The sequence below is a fragment of the Bombus vancouverensis genome, chromosome 8 (genome assembly GCF_051014615.1).
Source record: "Bombus vancouverensis nearcticus chromosome 8, iyBomVanc1_principal, whole genome shotgun sequence".
NCBI classification, from domain to species: domain Eukaryota; kingdom Metazoa; phylum Arthropoda; class Insecta; order Hymenoptera; family Apidae; genus Bombus; species Bombus vancouverensis.
In genome coordinates, this window is record NC_134918.1 from 14,843,433 (window position 1) to 14,859,405 (window position 15,973).

At 45.9% G+C, this 15,973-nt stretch overlaps 1 protein-coding gene and 1 long non-coding RNA gene across 2 annotated transcripts; one reads left to right on the forward strand and one right to left on the reverse strand.

The window, feature by feature from the left end:
• Nucleotides 1-4,409: 4,409 nt before the first annotated feature.
• Nucleotides 4,410-8,183, forward strand: LOC143302985 (uncharacterized). The gene is made up of 3 exons (XR_013058906.1): nucleotides 4,410-5,066; nucleotides 5,124-5,304; nucleotides 7,660-8,183. It is a non-coding gene; the product is annotated as an uncharacterized LOC143302985 (long non-coding RNA).
• Nucleotides 8,184-10,986: 2,803 nt separating this feature from the next.
• Nucleotides 10,987-14,956, reverse strand: LOC117154771 (CCAAT/enhancer-binding protein). Its single transcript, XM_033330072.2, has one exon. It carries the CDS (start codon nucleotides 14,407-14,409, stop codon nucleotides 13,348-13,350), a length of 1,062 nt encoding a protein of 353 aa, XP_033185963.1. The 5' UTR covers nucleotides 14,410-14,956; the 3' UTR covers nucleotides 10,987-13,347.
• Between the last annotated feature and the right edge of the window lie 1,017 nt (nucleotides 14,957-15,973).

Sequence of the window (15,973 nt, forward strand, 5' to 3'; positions counted from 1 at the left end):
TGGTGTCTCGGAGTTTTACCGATAAAACATCTGTCGCGCAAGCGTTCAAGATCATCTCGAGCGTTCGTAAACGCGTGAATTCTCGCGGACGTTACAAAATCTGCGGCCAGACGACAGTTCGGAGGGAAAAATGGAATCGTTTCTTCGTTTGGAATAAATACGGAATAGAATAAAAACAATTCGTGGGTCACGGTGATCGCCACCGCTGGCACGATAAAAAGAAGTTCTTATCATTTTTATTTCTCCCCGCGTTATCTGTCTCGTTATTTCTTCCACCTATCTGTGTCTTTTTTTCTTCTCTACTTAATCGTGCCGATCCACTGATTTCTACGCAGTTCGTTACTAAAATTCATGCTATAGATACGTGATACCCTATGCTCTCATTCGCAGTTTCTGTTGTGTTCCTTGGTATACGAAAGGTTACGCAATGAATACGTATAACAAACATCGTATGTATGATGAGGAGCGGGTGCGAAGGAAAAAGGAGCGAAAGAATGCGGCATCGTCGCATATTATCGTTGTGACCTCACTCCAACCTTTTTACTTGGTATCGGTCTCTTGACCGGAAGAAAGCTGTTTATACGCGTCATCAAGGTATTCTGATGACAAATCACAACAATTTTATTCGATCGAAAAATTTCCAACAAATAAATCCTTCGCGTTTATATTTTCAAGCTATAGCTGTTCTTACGCTGACCACAAATTATATTTAAATTCCTCGTTGAAGCTGTCAGCCTCGAAACCCTTATCCGACGAGCGAACAGGAACTCGAAAGAACGAGACTCGAAAGTTTCCCGTTCCTATCCTCGAGCTCACGATGCTGCCATGTTCTTCTCCTACGCTTCTTCGTATCTGGCTGACCCACTTCCCGAGCCACGAACGAGAAACACGGAGAGCTAGGGAAAGGAACGAGCGTGGTAGAGCGCACCGAAATTACTCGCTGGTTCTCTACCTGACCTGTGTTTTTCGAGCAAAATCGTGAACGAGCTCGCGACACACGGGTGTCCTACGAGTTCCTTCGCCGATGTTGTTGATTTATAGCTTCCCTTGGAACGAGACTCGTCGTCGTCGTTGTACCTCCTCCGTGATACTTCCTTTCTTTTTTGTTCCACCGTGGCGTTTCAACGGCGACACACGGAATTGTTTGTCGATTAAACAAGACGAATAACCTAAATAAGAGTGCGCGATGCGGATTGAGGTCCAAGGACGTATGTGGTGTGTACGTGTGCGTCCGCCTGTTTTTAAATCGCATTCGTTATTTTTTGTTGATTCCGCTGATCTCGACGCAATTTACCACCGATCGGGACCGTTCGCAACGCGATCTCGTTGCTTGCTCCAGCTGAGAAGACTCGTCGACTTTTCGATCACGGCATCGATCATGAATTACGATTACGCCAGCTGCTCGTTGCTTTTACTCTCCGCAGTCCGTGATATTGTCGCGATACGATTCCTCTCGCCGAATGCACGCGATGTTGCGGGTCGATCGTTGTATCCAGAGTCAATGGCAATATTCTCGATACGTAAACGGATTTCCTTTCTTTAAACTCGGCGCCATCGGAAGGTAAGGTGAACTTTAAAATCATTTGTACGGCGCGGTTGAGAAACGAGAAAAATACTAAATATATAGGGAGAGATTTCGAGTCCTACTTTCGAGAGAAAACCTTTTCGTTCTTCCCAAGTAGTTTTTCATCGTATCGACGTGACCGGAAGCTGTCGGTTCGAGAGCTACTACTAGAACAGTCGAGGACGACGTGCATTAGTATTCTTCCAAAGACACGTCGGTCGGCATAAAAGGTGTCCGGGCGTGCTCTCGGTGATCCTCGTATGCGTATACCGTGGAACCCGCCACGAACAATCGCGTATAACCATGGACACGTGGCTGAGAAGCGCCGAGTGGATGCACCGTGTCGCTCGATCGCTCTGTATCCCTCGGTCGAGGTTTCTTTTGCGTAAAAAGAGTGAATAACCGGGCCAGTACGGTTACCGTAGCTCGCTAGATCACCTGGATAGCACGAGATTTTCGATCCTTCGAGATCCTCGCACCAGCGAAAGTTATTTCTCGAGATCTGACATTTTTGGCTGGCTACATCTTTGCACGTACATCTTTGTTCATTGAGTTACGCGATCACGAAAGTTGAAAATAATTCGGTCACGGTGATCAAAGTTTCGCTTCTCGCAGAGTAAACTTTATACCTTTCTTTTATATTTGGAAGTAGTCTCGTATTCGCAACATTGTTGGTTCGTTATTAAACGAGCAGATACTTGAATCCTTGCCAGTAGTCCGCTCTTCCTACGAGTTTTCTATTTTATAATTATGTAACAAATTTTAGCTAAAAATAAACGTCTAATTCGCTTCGACATGCGATAGATGCTTTAACCTTTATTTTCGGAACCTCTCACCGTTACTGTTATTAAAGCAGTCGATTAAACGGATCTATATTATCCTAGTTTCTTATGTAACCTGCTAGAAAGATAATTTTGCTGTCGAGCGTTTGCATCGATTGGGTAGATCGTGGAGTCGATGCAAACGGGGGGACGATAGCGATCGTGAAGCTCGGAGAGGAAGATAGGATGATCCAGGCCACTGAAAAAGGAAAGTGATTGCTACCACGTTCGCCGGTAGGCAGGTTTGCCGTCGTCATTATGCAATAATTATTATGATCGCGTTGTCGTCGCAGTCGCCATCATTACTGCGACTGTCGATCGTAGCCTGGCCAGTATCTATCGCAACCCGGCCTGTTCGTTTGATCGTAAACAATTACGCCTGCAATTTGCGTACGATCATCGTAATTCGTGAATCGGTCAGGACTTAACGATCAGGATTACGTTTTTTCTCCGTTTGGTTTCCGTTTTTGCCAAAAATCGATTAATTTCAGTTGCGGCCAGAAACCGATTTACCGCGTTCCACCAATGGCCAGTGGTTCTCGAACGCGGTTTCGTAGAAAAGGTCACCCGTTTCTTGTGTCGTTGCGTTGATCGAGAAAATGGAACGACCGCTATTTACCGGCGATTCCAAGAGACGAAGAATCGATTGAAAAAAAACCGCGGTCGTTCACAATGTCCGCGAGCGATCGCGGTGACAAAGGAGTATCTCGTACCAGTGTGGTGAGTTGGACGATGGCGACGCGAGAGGAACATCTAGAAACCTCGAAGGATGAGATCCGTTCGTCCTTGCTCGTGGAATCCGGAAAGTTGTTTCGAGGCTGACCGTTTCTCGAGGAAAATTAGAAGCGTTCTCGCGAGCACGCGAAACCGGTCCTTTTTTCGTCTGGCATCTGTACGGTCCCCGTTCGTCCCATGGACCTCTTATATAATTGCGAAGAATCTTTCCATAGTAGAAAGAGCGAAAACGGGAACGAGTAATTTCATATCGTGCAATCGAATGGCCGGGAACGAACGCGAATGACAGTTCGATGAACTACGAAAGAGCACGCGATTTTACCTGTGTGGAACAATCGTTTCTGTCGACTCGACGGTATCGGTCCACGTGCAAAACCGCGAACTTGCAAAACCCAAATAGGACGTCACGATGCGCCTGTCTATAGTTCACGTTCTACACGATTTATCGTGGCGCTTTGTTCCGACCTGCGTCGATTCGTAGAATGAGTAACGTCGGTGGTCAGACATGTCCTCGTATATTCGACCTTTTCTACTGTTAAACGCGCGCGCGACGTGTCATAAATTGCATGAGTAAACGGGCTTGGTAGGGCGACACGACGACGATTGTACGGTGTTCCTACGTGATGCGTGTAGAAGAAAGATTCACGGACGCAAATATGTTGTTAATAACGATAACTTTATAGTTCAACTGCTGCCAAAGCTGTCGTTGTCAAGCCTGGCATATAATGCTCCGCAGCCCTACAAGATCCTAGAATATCTCAGACATTCTTGGAAACCATCGTTTTGGAGTATTTTGGAAACAGCCTGACCTGTTTTTCTTTTTTCAAAAGCTCTCTTTTCGTTTCGATTTGGTTATTCTCCTATGGTCGAAATATCCGCGAATCACCGCAGATACCGCGATACGTGATTTTCTTAATATTCGATAAAGGCGAGCTTTATCAGATACACGTGCACCAACAATAAGTACGGAAATATGATTAAAAGTTGTAGTGGAAGGGTGTAATGGGTTAGCTTTTCTAATTAATTAACGCGTTCACGCACCGCGGCGGAGGAACACGAACTTTGTTATTGCGCGTTTCAACTAGCCTAGTTGCATTTATGCAGGCCAGCCGATGCGTTCCCGTTTCGTAAATCGAAATAAACCAGCTGTAAGTTGGTCTCTGAAGAAATGTTCTCTTCGTCCTAACTGCTTTTTTAACGGGTGAGTTCCGTTCTTGTTTTAATTACACACGAAGGATTGCCGCGGCTATAGATACGAGGTCGTCGGCGATATCTTGCGATCAATTAAATCCCGTTCTTTGGTCAGTGCAAGTGTTTATAATAATCTCGCGGTACACGCTTCACTAGGCAATTCCTTCCTTTTCTTTCTTCTTTTCTGCTTCTCTTTCTAGCGAACCGTGTTACGCACGATCTGATCGCTGCGGATTACACGTTTACGAAACTCTTACACACGCACACACACACAGCGACATTGAACTACGACCCGGCTAGATGATCTGACTTCCACCATGACTTTTTCAGGAATATTTCCAACCACGTTGGTTCTACGCGACTCACAAAAAGTACGATATCCAACGAATTTCACGATTACAAAGCTTTCAAACTTGGTCACAAGAATGACCCACGTCATGATCGAAAGAACGAATTATCCACGGATGATGTTTAAAATTGGTCGTTGGTAAACGAGAAAGATTCTTCTGAAAGAAGGAAAAATCGATGGATGTATTCGTGTGGAACGATCGCGTGGATCGGCCGAAAGCGAAAACGCTTTCGTTTTTCCGCGGCGGAAAGCCAGCCGAGAAAACAAACAAAAGCGTTCCCGTGAAACATATGCCGAGGTTCGGGGCGGCGCTCGCTCGCGCGCCATGCCAATGCTCGGCCGTATGTGTACGCGAAAGTTCTGTCGAAACGACGCCTTAGTCATCGTCCTTTTCCGGAGGATATAGGTATATATTCGATAATACTAATCCGTGGCTCGTACCGTCGCTTTTGCTTTCTTGCAGCGCAGTGACCTGATTCCTTGCATGCAACGGTAAGAGTGTTTCCAGAGACTGGCGTAGGGAGATGGAAAGAGAGAGTTGCCGGGGCGAGGGACCGAGACGGGGAATCCGCGGCCACGAGAGAGAGAAGAGGAAGGAGACAAGAGGGAGCGAGCGCGCCTCGTGACACGTAATACCCGTCACGGTAATAGTGGTACGATATTATAGCACCGCTAATGTCATTCATTTGTGATTTAATGGGAGAAGTCCCGACCGCAGTCCATAGGAGGACAACGACTGTGCAGAGTCTGCTGTCGAATCGAAGAGAACGCCAGTCGAGTCCTCTGGCTCTCCTCGTGTTTCGCCAAACGAATATTAATATCGAAACATCAGCATGTCTTATGCCTTCGTTAGCTGGACGTAGTTTCTTACTTGACAGAAAGGAAGTAGGTAATTTTATTAAGATCGTGATATCATATGGTAGACATCTCGCTTGTTCTTCGTTCGATCATTAAGAAGAGTAAACAGAGAGGAGCGACGCTACGTTCTCGATAGCATGGTCAGAACGACGATTGATAGACGTTCTAATAAGCAAGTTCCAGAGCGGGTCGCGGGATCTCGGGCATCGCTATGCCGGACGTTTCATTCACTTTTTTTCCGCGGTCGAAGAACGTGGAAGGAATTCTCGACATTCGCCGTACATATGTTGTTACAGTAGCCGGCGCTGTGTGGATTCGTTGGTTCGTTGCTTGGTTCGTCGAGTCGTATGCTCCAGTCGGCGGAGCCCTAGTATCTCTAGTTCTCTTTATGTAGGTTATCCCGGTTATGCTAGTTACGACGGACTCTTAGAATTTAGGTTGACCATATGGCGAACGGAATCGTTGCGTTTCTTTCTCGCTCGGTTATTAATATCGTACCGCGCGCCAACTCCGAATCGTCTGTAGCGAGCTGCTTGCCAATAGGATCGATCGATGCTGATCGACGATATTGCCGCTGAGTACGATCGATCGAGCTCTGTGCGACTGTGGATCGCGGATTCTCTTCGCTTCGCACGCCGCCAGTACCAACGACTCGATCGTGAAAAAACTCGAGATCTCGTGCGGTAAGAAATAAACACACGGAATTTCACGGAAACGCGATTATTTTCGATTTTCGTACCACCACGCTGGCGCCTGTCGAGAACGTCAAGAATGACAATCCGTGTTTGATCATCTGTATTTGTACCGAGAATACGTCGGCAAACGCGCGCCACTATTTGGACACAGATAGAGCAAGGTGCTAGAGGCATTTGTCTGCTCGTCAAATTGTAATTTACACTCCGAGGAGACGGTGTCGTCTCTGCGGTGCGGGTCCATCGATCGAGAGACCGTAACGTTCGGTCGTACGGAAGAACCACGATAAAAATAAATTCTTGACTTCCTCGTGGCCGCGTGGGTGCGTAAACGTACACACACACATTTTCATGTATGCGTTTCACCGACAGACGAATCATTAGACGAGTCTGGCTGCTATTCAGAGTCGCGCTGGTGCATCGGTATCTCGAGATTACTGCTTTTTATTACACGTTTTTCGACGGTTCTTATTACTGAATATGAAATGCCCATTACAGCTTTTTATTACCTTTCTTCAGCGATACACGTCAATAAATACGAGGAAGCGTAAAAAATTTAATGTCATTGTACTTTCTTACCTACTGCTGCTCTTTTATTTCTCTTGATTAAAAAATCTAAGTCATGTCATCGCGTAAGAGGCGCTGCGACCGAAACACCTATCCCGTTGTCTCCAACGAAGGATGAGCGAGAGACGTACCACGAGCTGACAGTGGAAACCGCCGAATTATTCAGTGAACTGGTGTTTGATTGGCATCGGGTCAGGAGAGGAAGACGCTTTCAGGCGTGTCCCTGATGCGTCGTACGCGTCTAATATAGCAATGCAGGCGTGGAATATAGGTCGCACGCTAGAACGCTCTTTTATATATGCCGCCACACGCTCGTGGATCGTGGCGAAGATAGGCGCAGGCGCGTACATGAACGTCGACACGCGAGCGCGTGCATTACGCATCGCACGCGTTATGAATTCGTTAATGTTGCCATTGTACGCCGTGGAATCCGCGTAAATCGATCGACTTTATGCTCCGTTTCAAAGCAACTGAGCGTTTCGTGTTTCGTATTCGAACGGAGATTCGAATCGAGAACGTTATGGAAAACTTGATTCGCGCGGATTTAGCAGTTTTTTGCGTGAACGAGGAGTCATAGAGAAATACCAAGGGCTCGGCGAAGGAGCAAACGGTTGGAACGCTCTAACGTTTGTATCCGGCTTTCCGTTTTTGTGACTCAGCAATCAAGCACGGTGAACGCTTCTGACGAATCGCGCAGCTCGCGACGTTCCCTCTAGAATCAAGCCATAGTTTTCATCCACTCGGGCAAAATAGTCAGCCGCTTATTTTAATTCCCGCGGAGTTCCGCACGTACGTCTACGACCCGTTACGGCCGGCATAACAATGCATGACGTAACTCTGGGGTCGAATCCTCCTTACCTCCTCCGTGCAACGATGTTACAGGAAAGTGAAACTCTCGGAAACCAGGTCACACCCACATCGTGCTCGCAGCAGTGAACCGCGATGCCGATCTACGAGACTCCCCTTTTAACTCTGGGCCAGATACTTTTTCGATCCATCCGAGGGAGCAACGGACGGAGGGGAAGATAAGAGGAACCTTCTCTCCCTGTTCAAAGGGTCCTCCCCTACTAGCGGAATCAGATTTTCATGCATTTCCATCGACTCCTTTCTCTCGACTCGTGTCGCCTCCAATTTACCTAGCTTCGTTCAGAGGAGGATCGTTCGAGGATCCGTATGTTCCATTTAAGAAGTGGGTTTATGCTTTACTAGGAACGATAGTAAAAACGACGAGGATCGTAAAATGCCTGAAGAAAGTTAATTTTCTTTTCAAGAGGCAAAGAGAATAGTTAATAAATCACCTTTTAACTTACATCGAAGACCTTGGCTTCGCTATTTGCAACACGAGCAGAATACCTTTCTGTTTTACCGAAAGAACAGGTAATAGTGGCGTTGCCGAGTGTTTCTATAATTCGTCAAGTAACAAGTACGATGAAAATCTCTGTATACCTTTCACGATTCGCTTAAACAAATCATAAACGTTGTCCCATGGTGTCAATCCGACGCTCCAAAGGATAATTGCATTCGCGATCGTTTCACGAGCTCTTAAAAACACACGAGTACTCGCGTTGCTCTAGACGCAGCGTGAATACGTTCGCTTCTATGCGAGAGTACGCGTTCCTCTTTGAGCAAGGGAAAAGAAGCGAGCGCGGGCGCGGGTGCGTGGGTGAGAAACGGTATTGCTAGAACTGGCCCTAACCCATATACCGTTGGAGCCAGAATAGAGAGCGAACGAATAATAGGAGGGTGGATAATAATACCGTTGCCAGTGCGTCGCTAATGACGGCGACTTTGTCAAAATCCAACTCGTAGCGAAAGAAGAACCCCCTCGACGAGATCGTGGCAGCGTAAGTTCTACAAAAGTACTGCATATAGTATCTCTGACTTGGTCTCAGATCACTGACTTGGTCATTCGTACATTTTTTCCGACAACAGTTCGATCTCGAGGATGTCGCTTTTGAATGTGACACTGGTACTTTGGGAGGAAATACTCGGCATATTTCCGTCGTACACAATCGTCAAAATGACAAAATAGCGTTATTTGTTTCCACGGCCCTGCCGAAATCCACGCTACGGCCACGTAGCTGGCGTTGGTTGGCAGTGCTTGTGTCTAAAACTAGCGGCGACCGCGACATGTGCACGTAGACATCGCGGCGTCAAAACTCGTTGCATTATGTCATACTTTTAACGCGGTACACAGCATCGAGCACCTCGGTGACCTTTCTACCTTTCGACAACGGCAACACTATTATTTCGCTTCCTGCCCGTGAGTTGTTGAGGATGATGGAGTCTTGGAAAACGTCTTGTCCGGGAAAATGGAGCGATGAATGATTAGATCGCAGGTGGTAACGTCAATCCTCGGTACATCAGCTTCTCGGTTATGTAACGTTTAGAAAAATTACAGTATCGATTAGTTCGCAGCAGGTGTGTCAACGTTAGTTTACCGTCATGAAAGCGAGAAGTCGCGTTCTGTTACATCGACGATTAGTGGAACGAGTCAATGGCATCTGTTGTTCAAACATTTCCTTCCGTATCCGTATGCACATTTAAGCCGAGTATTTCTCGTAGAAAGTGGTAATTCTGGAAAATGTCGTTTCTTTGCACGAGTTTCTCATACAGTATCTCTACACGACAGTCGTATTTGGGTATATTTAGACCGCGGTGTTCAGCCCTGGGACAGATTGACGTAAGCTAACGACTAATTATGTTACCTTCTTAACGCTGCGCTGGATCGAAACACCGTGCCAAGTGAATCATAACTTTTGCTCGTTTTATCTTAAATTCTAAGGTTTTTCAGAAATCATCGATGTTCTCATTTTATAAGATGTGCCTGTAAGAGGCTTTATTTTTTCTTTTTTTTGCAAAAAGATTAATCGATAATATAATGCGACGATGCTCGATCAATAAGAATGACTATATTTGCATTTGTATGCCGATGAATACGAAAACCGGCTACTTCGGTATCGAATTGTTAATAATCCTGATTTAGAGCGTGAATAAGAAGCAATGAAATACTACCGATCATTAGCCATATAAGAACTAAATCTTTGTATATTTTTGAAAAATATCGAAGAAACATCGTGTTGTAACTTAAAAGAAATTGAAAACATGTGCATCAAAGCGACGCTAGCAAGTTGCGAGTTGGAAAACCTGTTGATAGAAGTCACGTGCTTCGATTATTTCAGTCGTATGCCATTCATCTTAATACTCTCTTCGTAGTGTCATTTACTGACAAAAAGGGGTTTACTGAAATATTTACAACGAGTAAAATGCGTTAAGATCGACGATTTTAGCCGAAAGAAGCAAACACGTGAACATTACGTCTCACGATTCTTTTTACATATTGCACCGCGAGTACTTTCGACAGAATTATACGCACGTGTCTACTTCCTGGTGCAATTGCGTTCGATGCAGTGATTCGCACGTGTAGATCTCGAGCGGTCGTATCCTGTCCCATCAGAGCGCAAAAAGAACGCCACGACCGTTACAATAGCGTTAATCTATTTATCTGACTAACAACAAACTTATCTTGTGACTCATTCGCCGACGGATTCGCGCCGCTGAGAGGGCCGATCGCTTTCCGCTTGTGCGCCCGTTGTCTACGTACGCGACACACTCAATTTTTATTGCCGGATTAATGACCGTCAGCTATATTGTCGTTTTCTGCCCGTAAAAGATTTGTTTACATCAAGAAGTGGTTTTATCGTGTTTTGTTACATTTGTTAAAGTTCTATCTCGCAATTTCCTATGCTGGCTATGTAAAAAACCTTGTTCGAGAAAGTGTCTCATCATGGTTTACGTTCTTTGTGATAACGGTAGATTTTGATTGGTTTGTTTGATTTTACATCGCAATAAACGGTGTATACGTTTTTAAATGATTTGTGACTACAGAGACAATGATTGAAAGCTTTTTCCTGGCCTTTCGCTTTTTCTGATATTCTTTGTACGTGGTTGAATTTTGCACAGTTATGAGTAATATGGAAGCGACTACGAATGACTCAATTGGTTTCGTATTAATTGGTATTCCATGTTATCTGCAGTTTGTCTAGAGATAAAGGGATTCTCAAAACGGTGCTCCCTGGTGACTGTTGTTCGTCTCATTTTTATTGGAGTTGGAGTATTGAGAGATTAAGAAGAACGTTAAAGGGGGGATACGATGCGGGATATTTTAGAAAAATTGGAGGAGTTTAGAGCGATCAAAAAATACCGTGATTTTTATATCAAAATATATTTGTGCATAGACAAGAAGACAACCGTGACAGGTAATCTCGTACCTAACATACATCAGTCATACGCCAAGGAACGCGTGCACATGCACGTACACGCTCGTGTGCGGACATGCGTGATGTACGCGGGCATACACACGCAAGTGATGAACGCGTACACACTTTTGTTTGAGTCGTGCATCATTGAGAGACCCGATAAACGTCTTAGAAAAAGAGACATTAAAATAAAATAAAATAAAATAAAATAAAATAAAATAAAATAAAATAAAGAAGAGAAAAAGTATTAAACTTGCCGCACAAGTACGTATATAAGGTAATAACAAATATCGTTCTCTCGCACGCGATCGAATCTACGAACGAGGAAGACAAAAAGAAAAAAGAATGAAGCCCGCTTCACGCGATTTTTACGGTAACTCAAGATAAAGGGGATTTGGTTAGACCAAATCCCAGGTAACGTCGGTGAATTATCTATCTCTCCTCTCTTCCCCTCTCGCCGCAATCGCCTAACTCGTCGTTCACATTAACACGTATAATTATAACGATTGGTTTTCTTAGACACATGCTCGCACACATTCGACATTTTTTATAATTTTTTATTTTCTCTTCCCTTTCGTCCTTTCACGCTCTCTCGTTCTCTCACAAAAAACACGAGTCCGCTTCGCTTCGTTTCTCTAACAAAATATATTAGCTTTTTTTATGTACATACATCTCGAATATAATAAAATTAAAATAGAGCTATAATACAAGGGCATGTGATATGAGTGCTTTTCTTTTTTCCCGTGTATATGTGTGTGTGTGTGTGTGTGTGTGTATGTGTTTTTAGGGTATGGTTGCGCCGTTTCACCCTGTCGAAGAAAATACAACACATGAATCGAGAAGGTAACATGGACATTGTTATCGCATCGATGCTGATCGCAAATTATGGTATCTCGGCATATCTTTTTAGGTACTTGGTAATAAGAACGATAATCTAATTTGATCGATCGATATCTAAGAGTCTGAACGTAAAGCGGTGCACGTACGTATCGCGCCATCGCATCGTCACTTTGTATGTAGATTTGTATGTATAAATTTGTGTATGTGCACGTATGTGTAAATATGCGTGTTTTGCTTTGTACTCGTATGTATGATCAGTGGAAGGTGCATCAAAAATGTATAATGTAAAGAGAATCAAAGATTTATGCAAATGAATTTACATATGCGCGCATCGATACGCGTATGCACGTGTTGGTGCACGTATATGCGAGCACGCGCCTCTACGTATGTAAGTATTTGAGTTACGTGTGAGCGTTATGTATGTGAGAGTGTGATTGATGCGCTTGTACACATCGATGCATGATTTGTTCAGAGTCGCAACGTGTCTTCGTGTTGCGAATTACGCGATCGAATGAGGTGGCGAACTCGCGAGACACGCGGTAACCACCACCCAGTCTTACGTACATTGAGAAAAAAAGAAAAAGAAAAAAAAGATAGAAGATAGATACGAAAGAAGGAAAAAAGAAAGAAACAAAGAAGATCGAATGAATCGATCGTCCATCTCGATTAATTTTCATCTATCTCTCGTGTAACACCGAAGGTCCGAAGAAGAGGATCGCAACATGGTGGCCACGTGAGAAGCCTCGAAAATCATTCCTCGTGTCTTCTGTTCGCTCTCTTTTTTTTTTTTTCGTTTTTCTAAATCTTTTTCTTCGTTTCATTGCGTGTCGTGTACAGACGAACGGGGGGAAAGTGTCCGATGCACTTGGTGTAAACAAAAGTTCGTCATGAGCAGAGGCACTTTTCTTCCACACGTGAGGTTATCGAGGTAAGCTTCAGCTGCCGAAAAGCTCTCCCCGGGGAGAAACCGACGAGCGTCTCTTCTTCAAACGAGTCACGCCTCTCCCTTCTTCTCCTATCCTCTTTCGTTTCTTCATTCCCGTCGCTCCACGAGATATTCTCTCTCTCTCTCTCTCTCTCTCTCTCTCTTCGTCTTACTCTCTATTCTCCATTCCCATTGCGTCTTTTCTTCTGTCCGCGAGTTGCGTGTGTCGTTTCTGTCGAACAAACGCACGTGTACATCTCGCGTTCTCCATACCGTGGAACGAAACGAGAAAAGACGCAGTAACGTCCGCGACGAATGTCGATCCAGGACATTCTTTTTTACTTAGATCCGGATGACGCGGGTGCGAAAGGATGGAGCTGAACCATCAGGCAACCCGGAAAACGGAAGTCGCTTCGAAATGACTCTCTTTCGCAATGGAATCGACCCGAAAGGCAAGGGACGAAGGCCGATACCGGTGGACGAGAGAAGGGCGTAATAAAGGCGGCACGATGCCACCGTGGTACTCAACGACGACGTTGTCGTGCGCTACATGGGCCCCACCGCGTGCTGTTGGAATTGATCGAGATGCCTCGAGATCTCACGATGGAGCTGTTCCGGTACCACGCCGACGCTGCTAAACAGAGACCTAAGAACGTTCAGTTCCTCCGTCAGCAATTCGATCCTTTTTTTGAGCAGGTCGTTGTCTTTCACCAGTAGCTTCACCTTCTCCTCGGTTTCCCTCGATCGTACCTTCGCCTTCTCGCGACTTTTCCTCACCGCGATGTTGTTCCTTTCGCGTCGTCTTCTGTACTCGTCGCTGGCTTTGTCGATGGCCTTGGTCTGTTTTCTGGCAACAGCGGCGGCAGTGTTTGCGTGATGTTGATGCGCCATCACAGGCTTCATCGGTCCTCCCCGAGGCGGTGGTTGGTGCACCGGTGCACCGGGATGCCCTCCAGGTACCGTGGACGGCGTTAATGTTGTGAAGGTTGGTGCTCCGTTGGCGAACGGTCCGTTTGTAACTGGGCTGTATCCGCCTGGTGGATATTGCGGGCAGTGACGACGATAGTCCGCCGGGTCGAGCGGTTCCTCTTTAATGCTGGGCGATTCGGAGCTCGAGCTGTTGCTGTCGCTACAGCTGTTGCTGCCCTGATGATAGCTCGCTCCGCTGTGGACAGGTTGCGGCATATACGCGAGCGTGGTACGTGGATAACCCGGCGTTCTGACATGTTTCACGGCTCCGTTGTTAGCACCTAACATATCTAGCAGGCCGTCGTTGAAGTGGCTATCATCGATCAGATGTTGCAGATCTAACGATATCTCTGGCGTATTCAGGTCTGTCAGCTCACCGGCTGCGGCGCAATGTTCCGCGTACTGTTGGTGAAGGCTAGCCTTGCTCGCCGAGACCTTGCTCACCACCGAGCTGCTCTGCTGCTGACTGTGATTATGATTCACCTGCAGAGCAGAGTTATTGTTGTTCGCTGCGTTGTTGTTGTTGTTGTTCTGATGGTTGTTATTATTGTTGTTGAGTACTTGAGATTTCTTGAGATCGGCCGCACCGTGGGCCTGAGCCTGATGGGCCGCTGAATCGTACATGACTGGTGACTCCATTGCTCACTCGCACATCACAGATACGATATATCTTTCCGCGATTCTACTATCACCTTCTTTCGCCTTATCGTTGTATTTATATCCGAGTGTCCGTTTGTTTTTATTCTCGGTTTCTTTGAATAATTTACCCGTATTTCGGATTGTAATTCGATTACACGTCGTGCACGGAAAAACAGAGAGCCAATCGTATCGCTGTGAAACTTTACCACGAGAGAACGACCTCGAGCGGCAAGCCGGGGATTTTCCCGTGCGGACGGGCCGAGATCTGACACTGGTCCAAGTACCAAAACGTGACCCTCGACTATTCCAATTTTCGAGGACGAAGAAGCGCGCCGCGCTAACTTTCGGCAGCCTTAGGAGGACACAAGATGATCGTTACTCGGTTAAAACCGCGTGGTTCGTATGCGCCAACGCGTTCACCACGCCTACGCGGGCTTTTTCGTGCTCACGGTTACGGTACACCACAGAGAATGCCCAGAAAACGAGAAAACGATATCACCCGCACAAGAGCTGGCGCACGACTGAGCGGCTTTGCGGCATGTCGCAAGCTTTCAATGTGGCGTGCGACGAGAGCAACTCCATGCCTCATTGCGCTTGCGCTCGCGCGCTTCCCTCTCAGCCGCTCTCCTCGCCTCTTTCCTCTTCTAGCGATCCGCGCTAAGAGCATGGATACCGCGCGTCCACCGTGCTCCTTCTTTCTCTCCCTCTTTCTTCGTTTTATTCCGATCGCTCCTTCCTTCTCTTTTCCTCTCCTTTCTATTTTCCCTTCCTCCCTCTCTGTCGCTCTTTCCCTCTCTCCTAGGTTAAATCTTTCTTTGTTCGTTTTACAGGTTGACATGCTGTCGTCCCGTCGCGGCATCGCGCGACAGGAAAACTTTTCCGGTGCTCGCCTTTCTCGGTTCTATTTATAAGAACTTATACACGAATCCGCCGTTCTTTCGATCCACGGATTTTCCACGGAAATCGGAAGACTTTCCATGCGATTTTCTTCTTCGTTTCGCTCTTTCTGCCTTTCGACGTGTATATACGCGCCGTCTCGATGACGCGCGGCCTCCGTTCGCTATAACTATATACACACGAATGGAGAACGCGCGATTTGTTTCGTAGGACAACCGATTTGACGATTATCGTTACCGTCATCGTTGGGCACTCGATCGGAACCGATTTCTAATACCGGGCACATTTGATTTGTCAGTTAGCCGAGTAGCGATATCTGTCCAATTGCTTGCGTGAGATTGCGCAATTAGCAGTAACAAAGTAAGAGAGGATATTATCGGCGGTAGATGGGAGATCCTTATGCGAATTGTACGGGAATGGAACGAATAATGGAATGATGTTTCTGGTATCGAAATGTTTTTTTATCCTCGTCCTAAAATATTATGAGCGGTTCTGTTCAAATTTAGAGTAACGATTCGTCGAGAGGGGAATTTGAACCTTATAATGTGTGATTTTAACCGTTCTATCTTTGTTTCAGGAGACCGCGTTCTTTGATGTTATATCTAGGAATGCATTTTATGCGCTGCAATGACGTCGATATACAATTTTGGATTGACATTTATGTAGA

What these genes read in the sequence shown, in the direction of transcription:
- LOC117154771 (XM_033330072.2), bottom strand. Translation starts at nt 14,409, where the DNA reads ATGGAGTCACCAGTCATGTACGATTCAGCGGCCCATCAGGCTCAGGCC.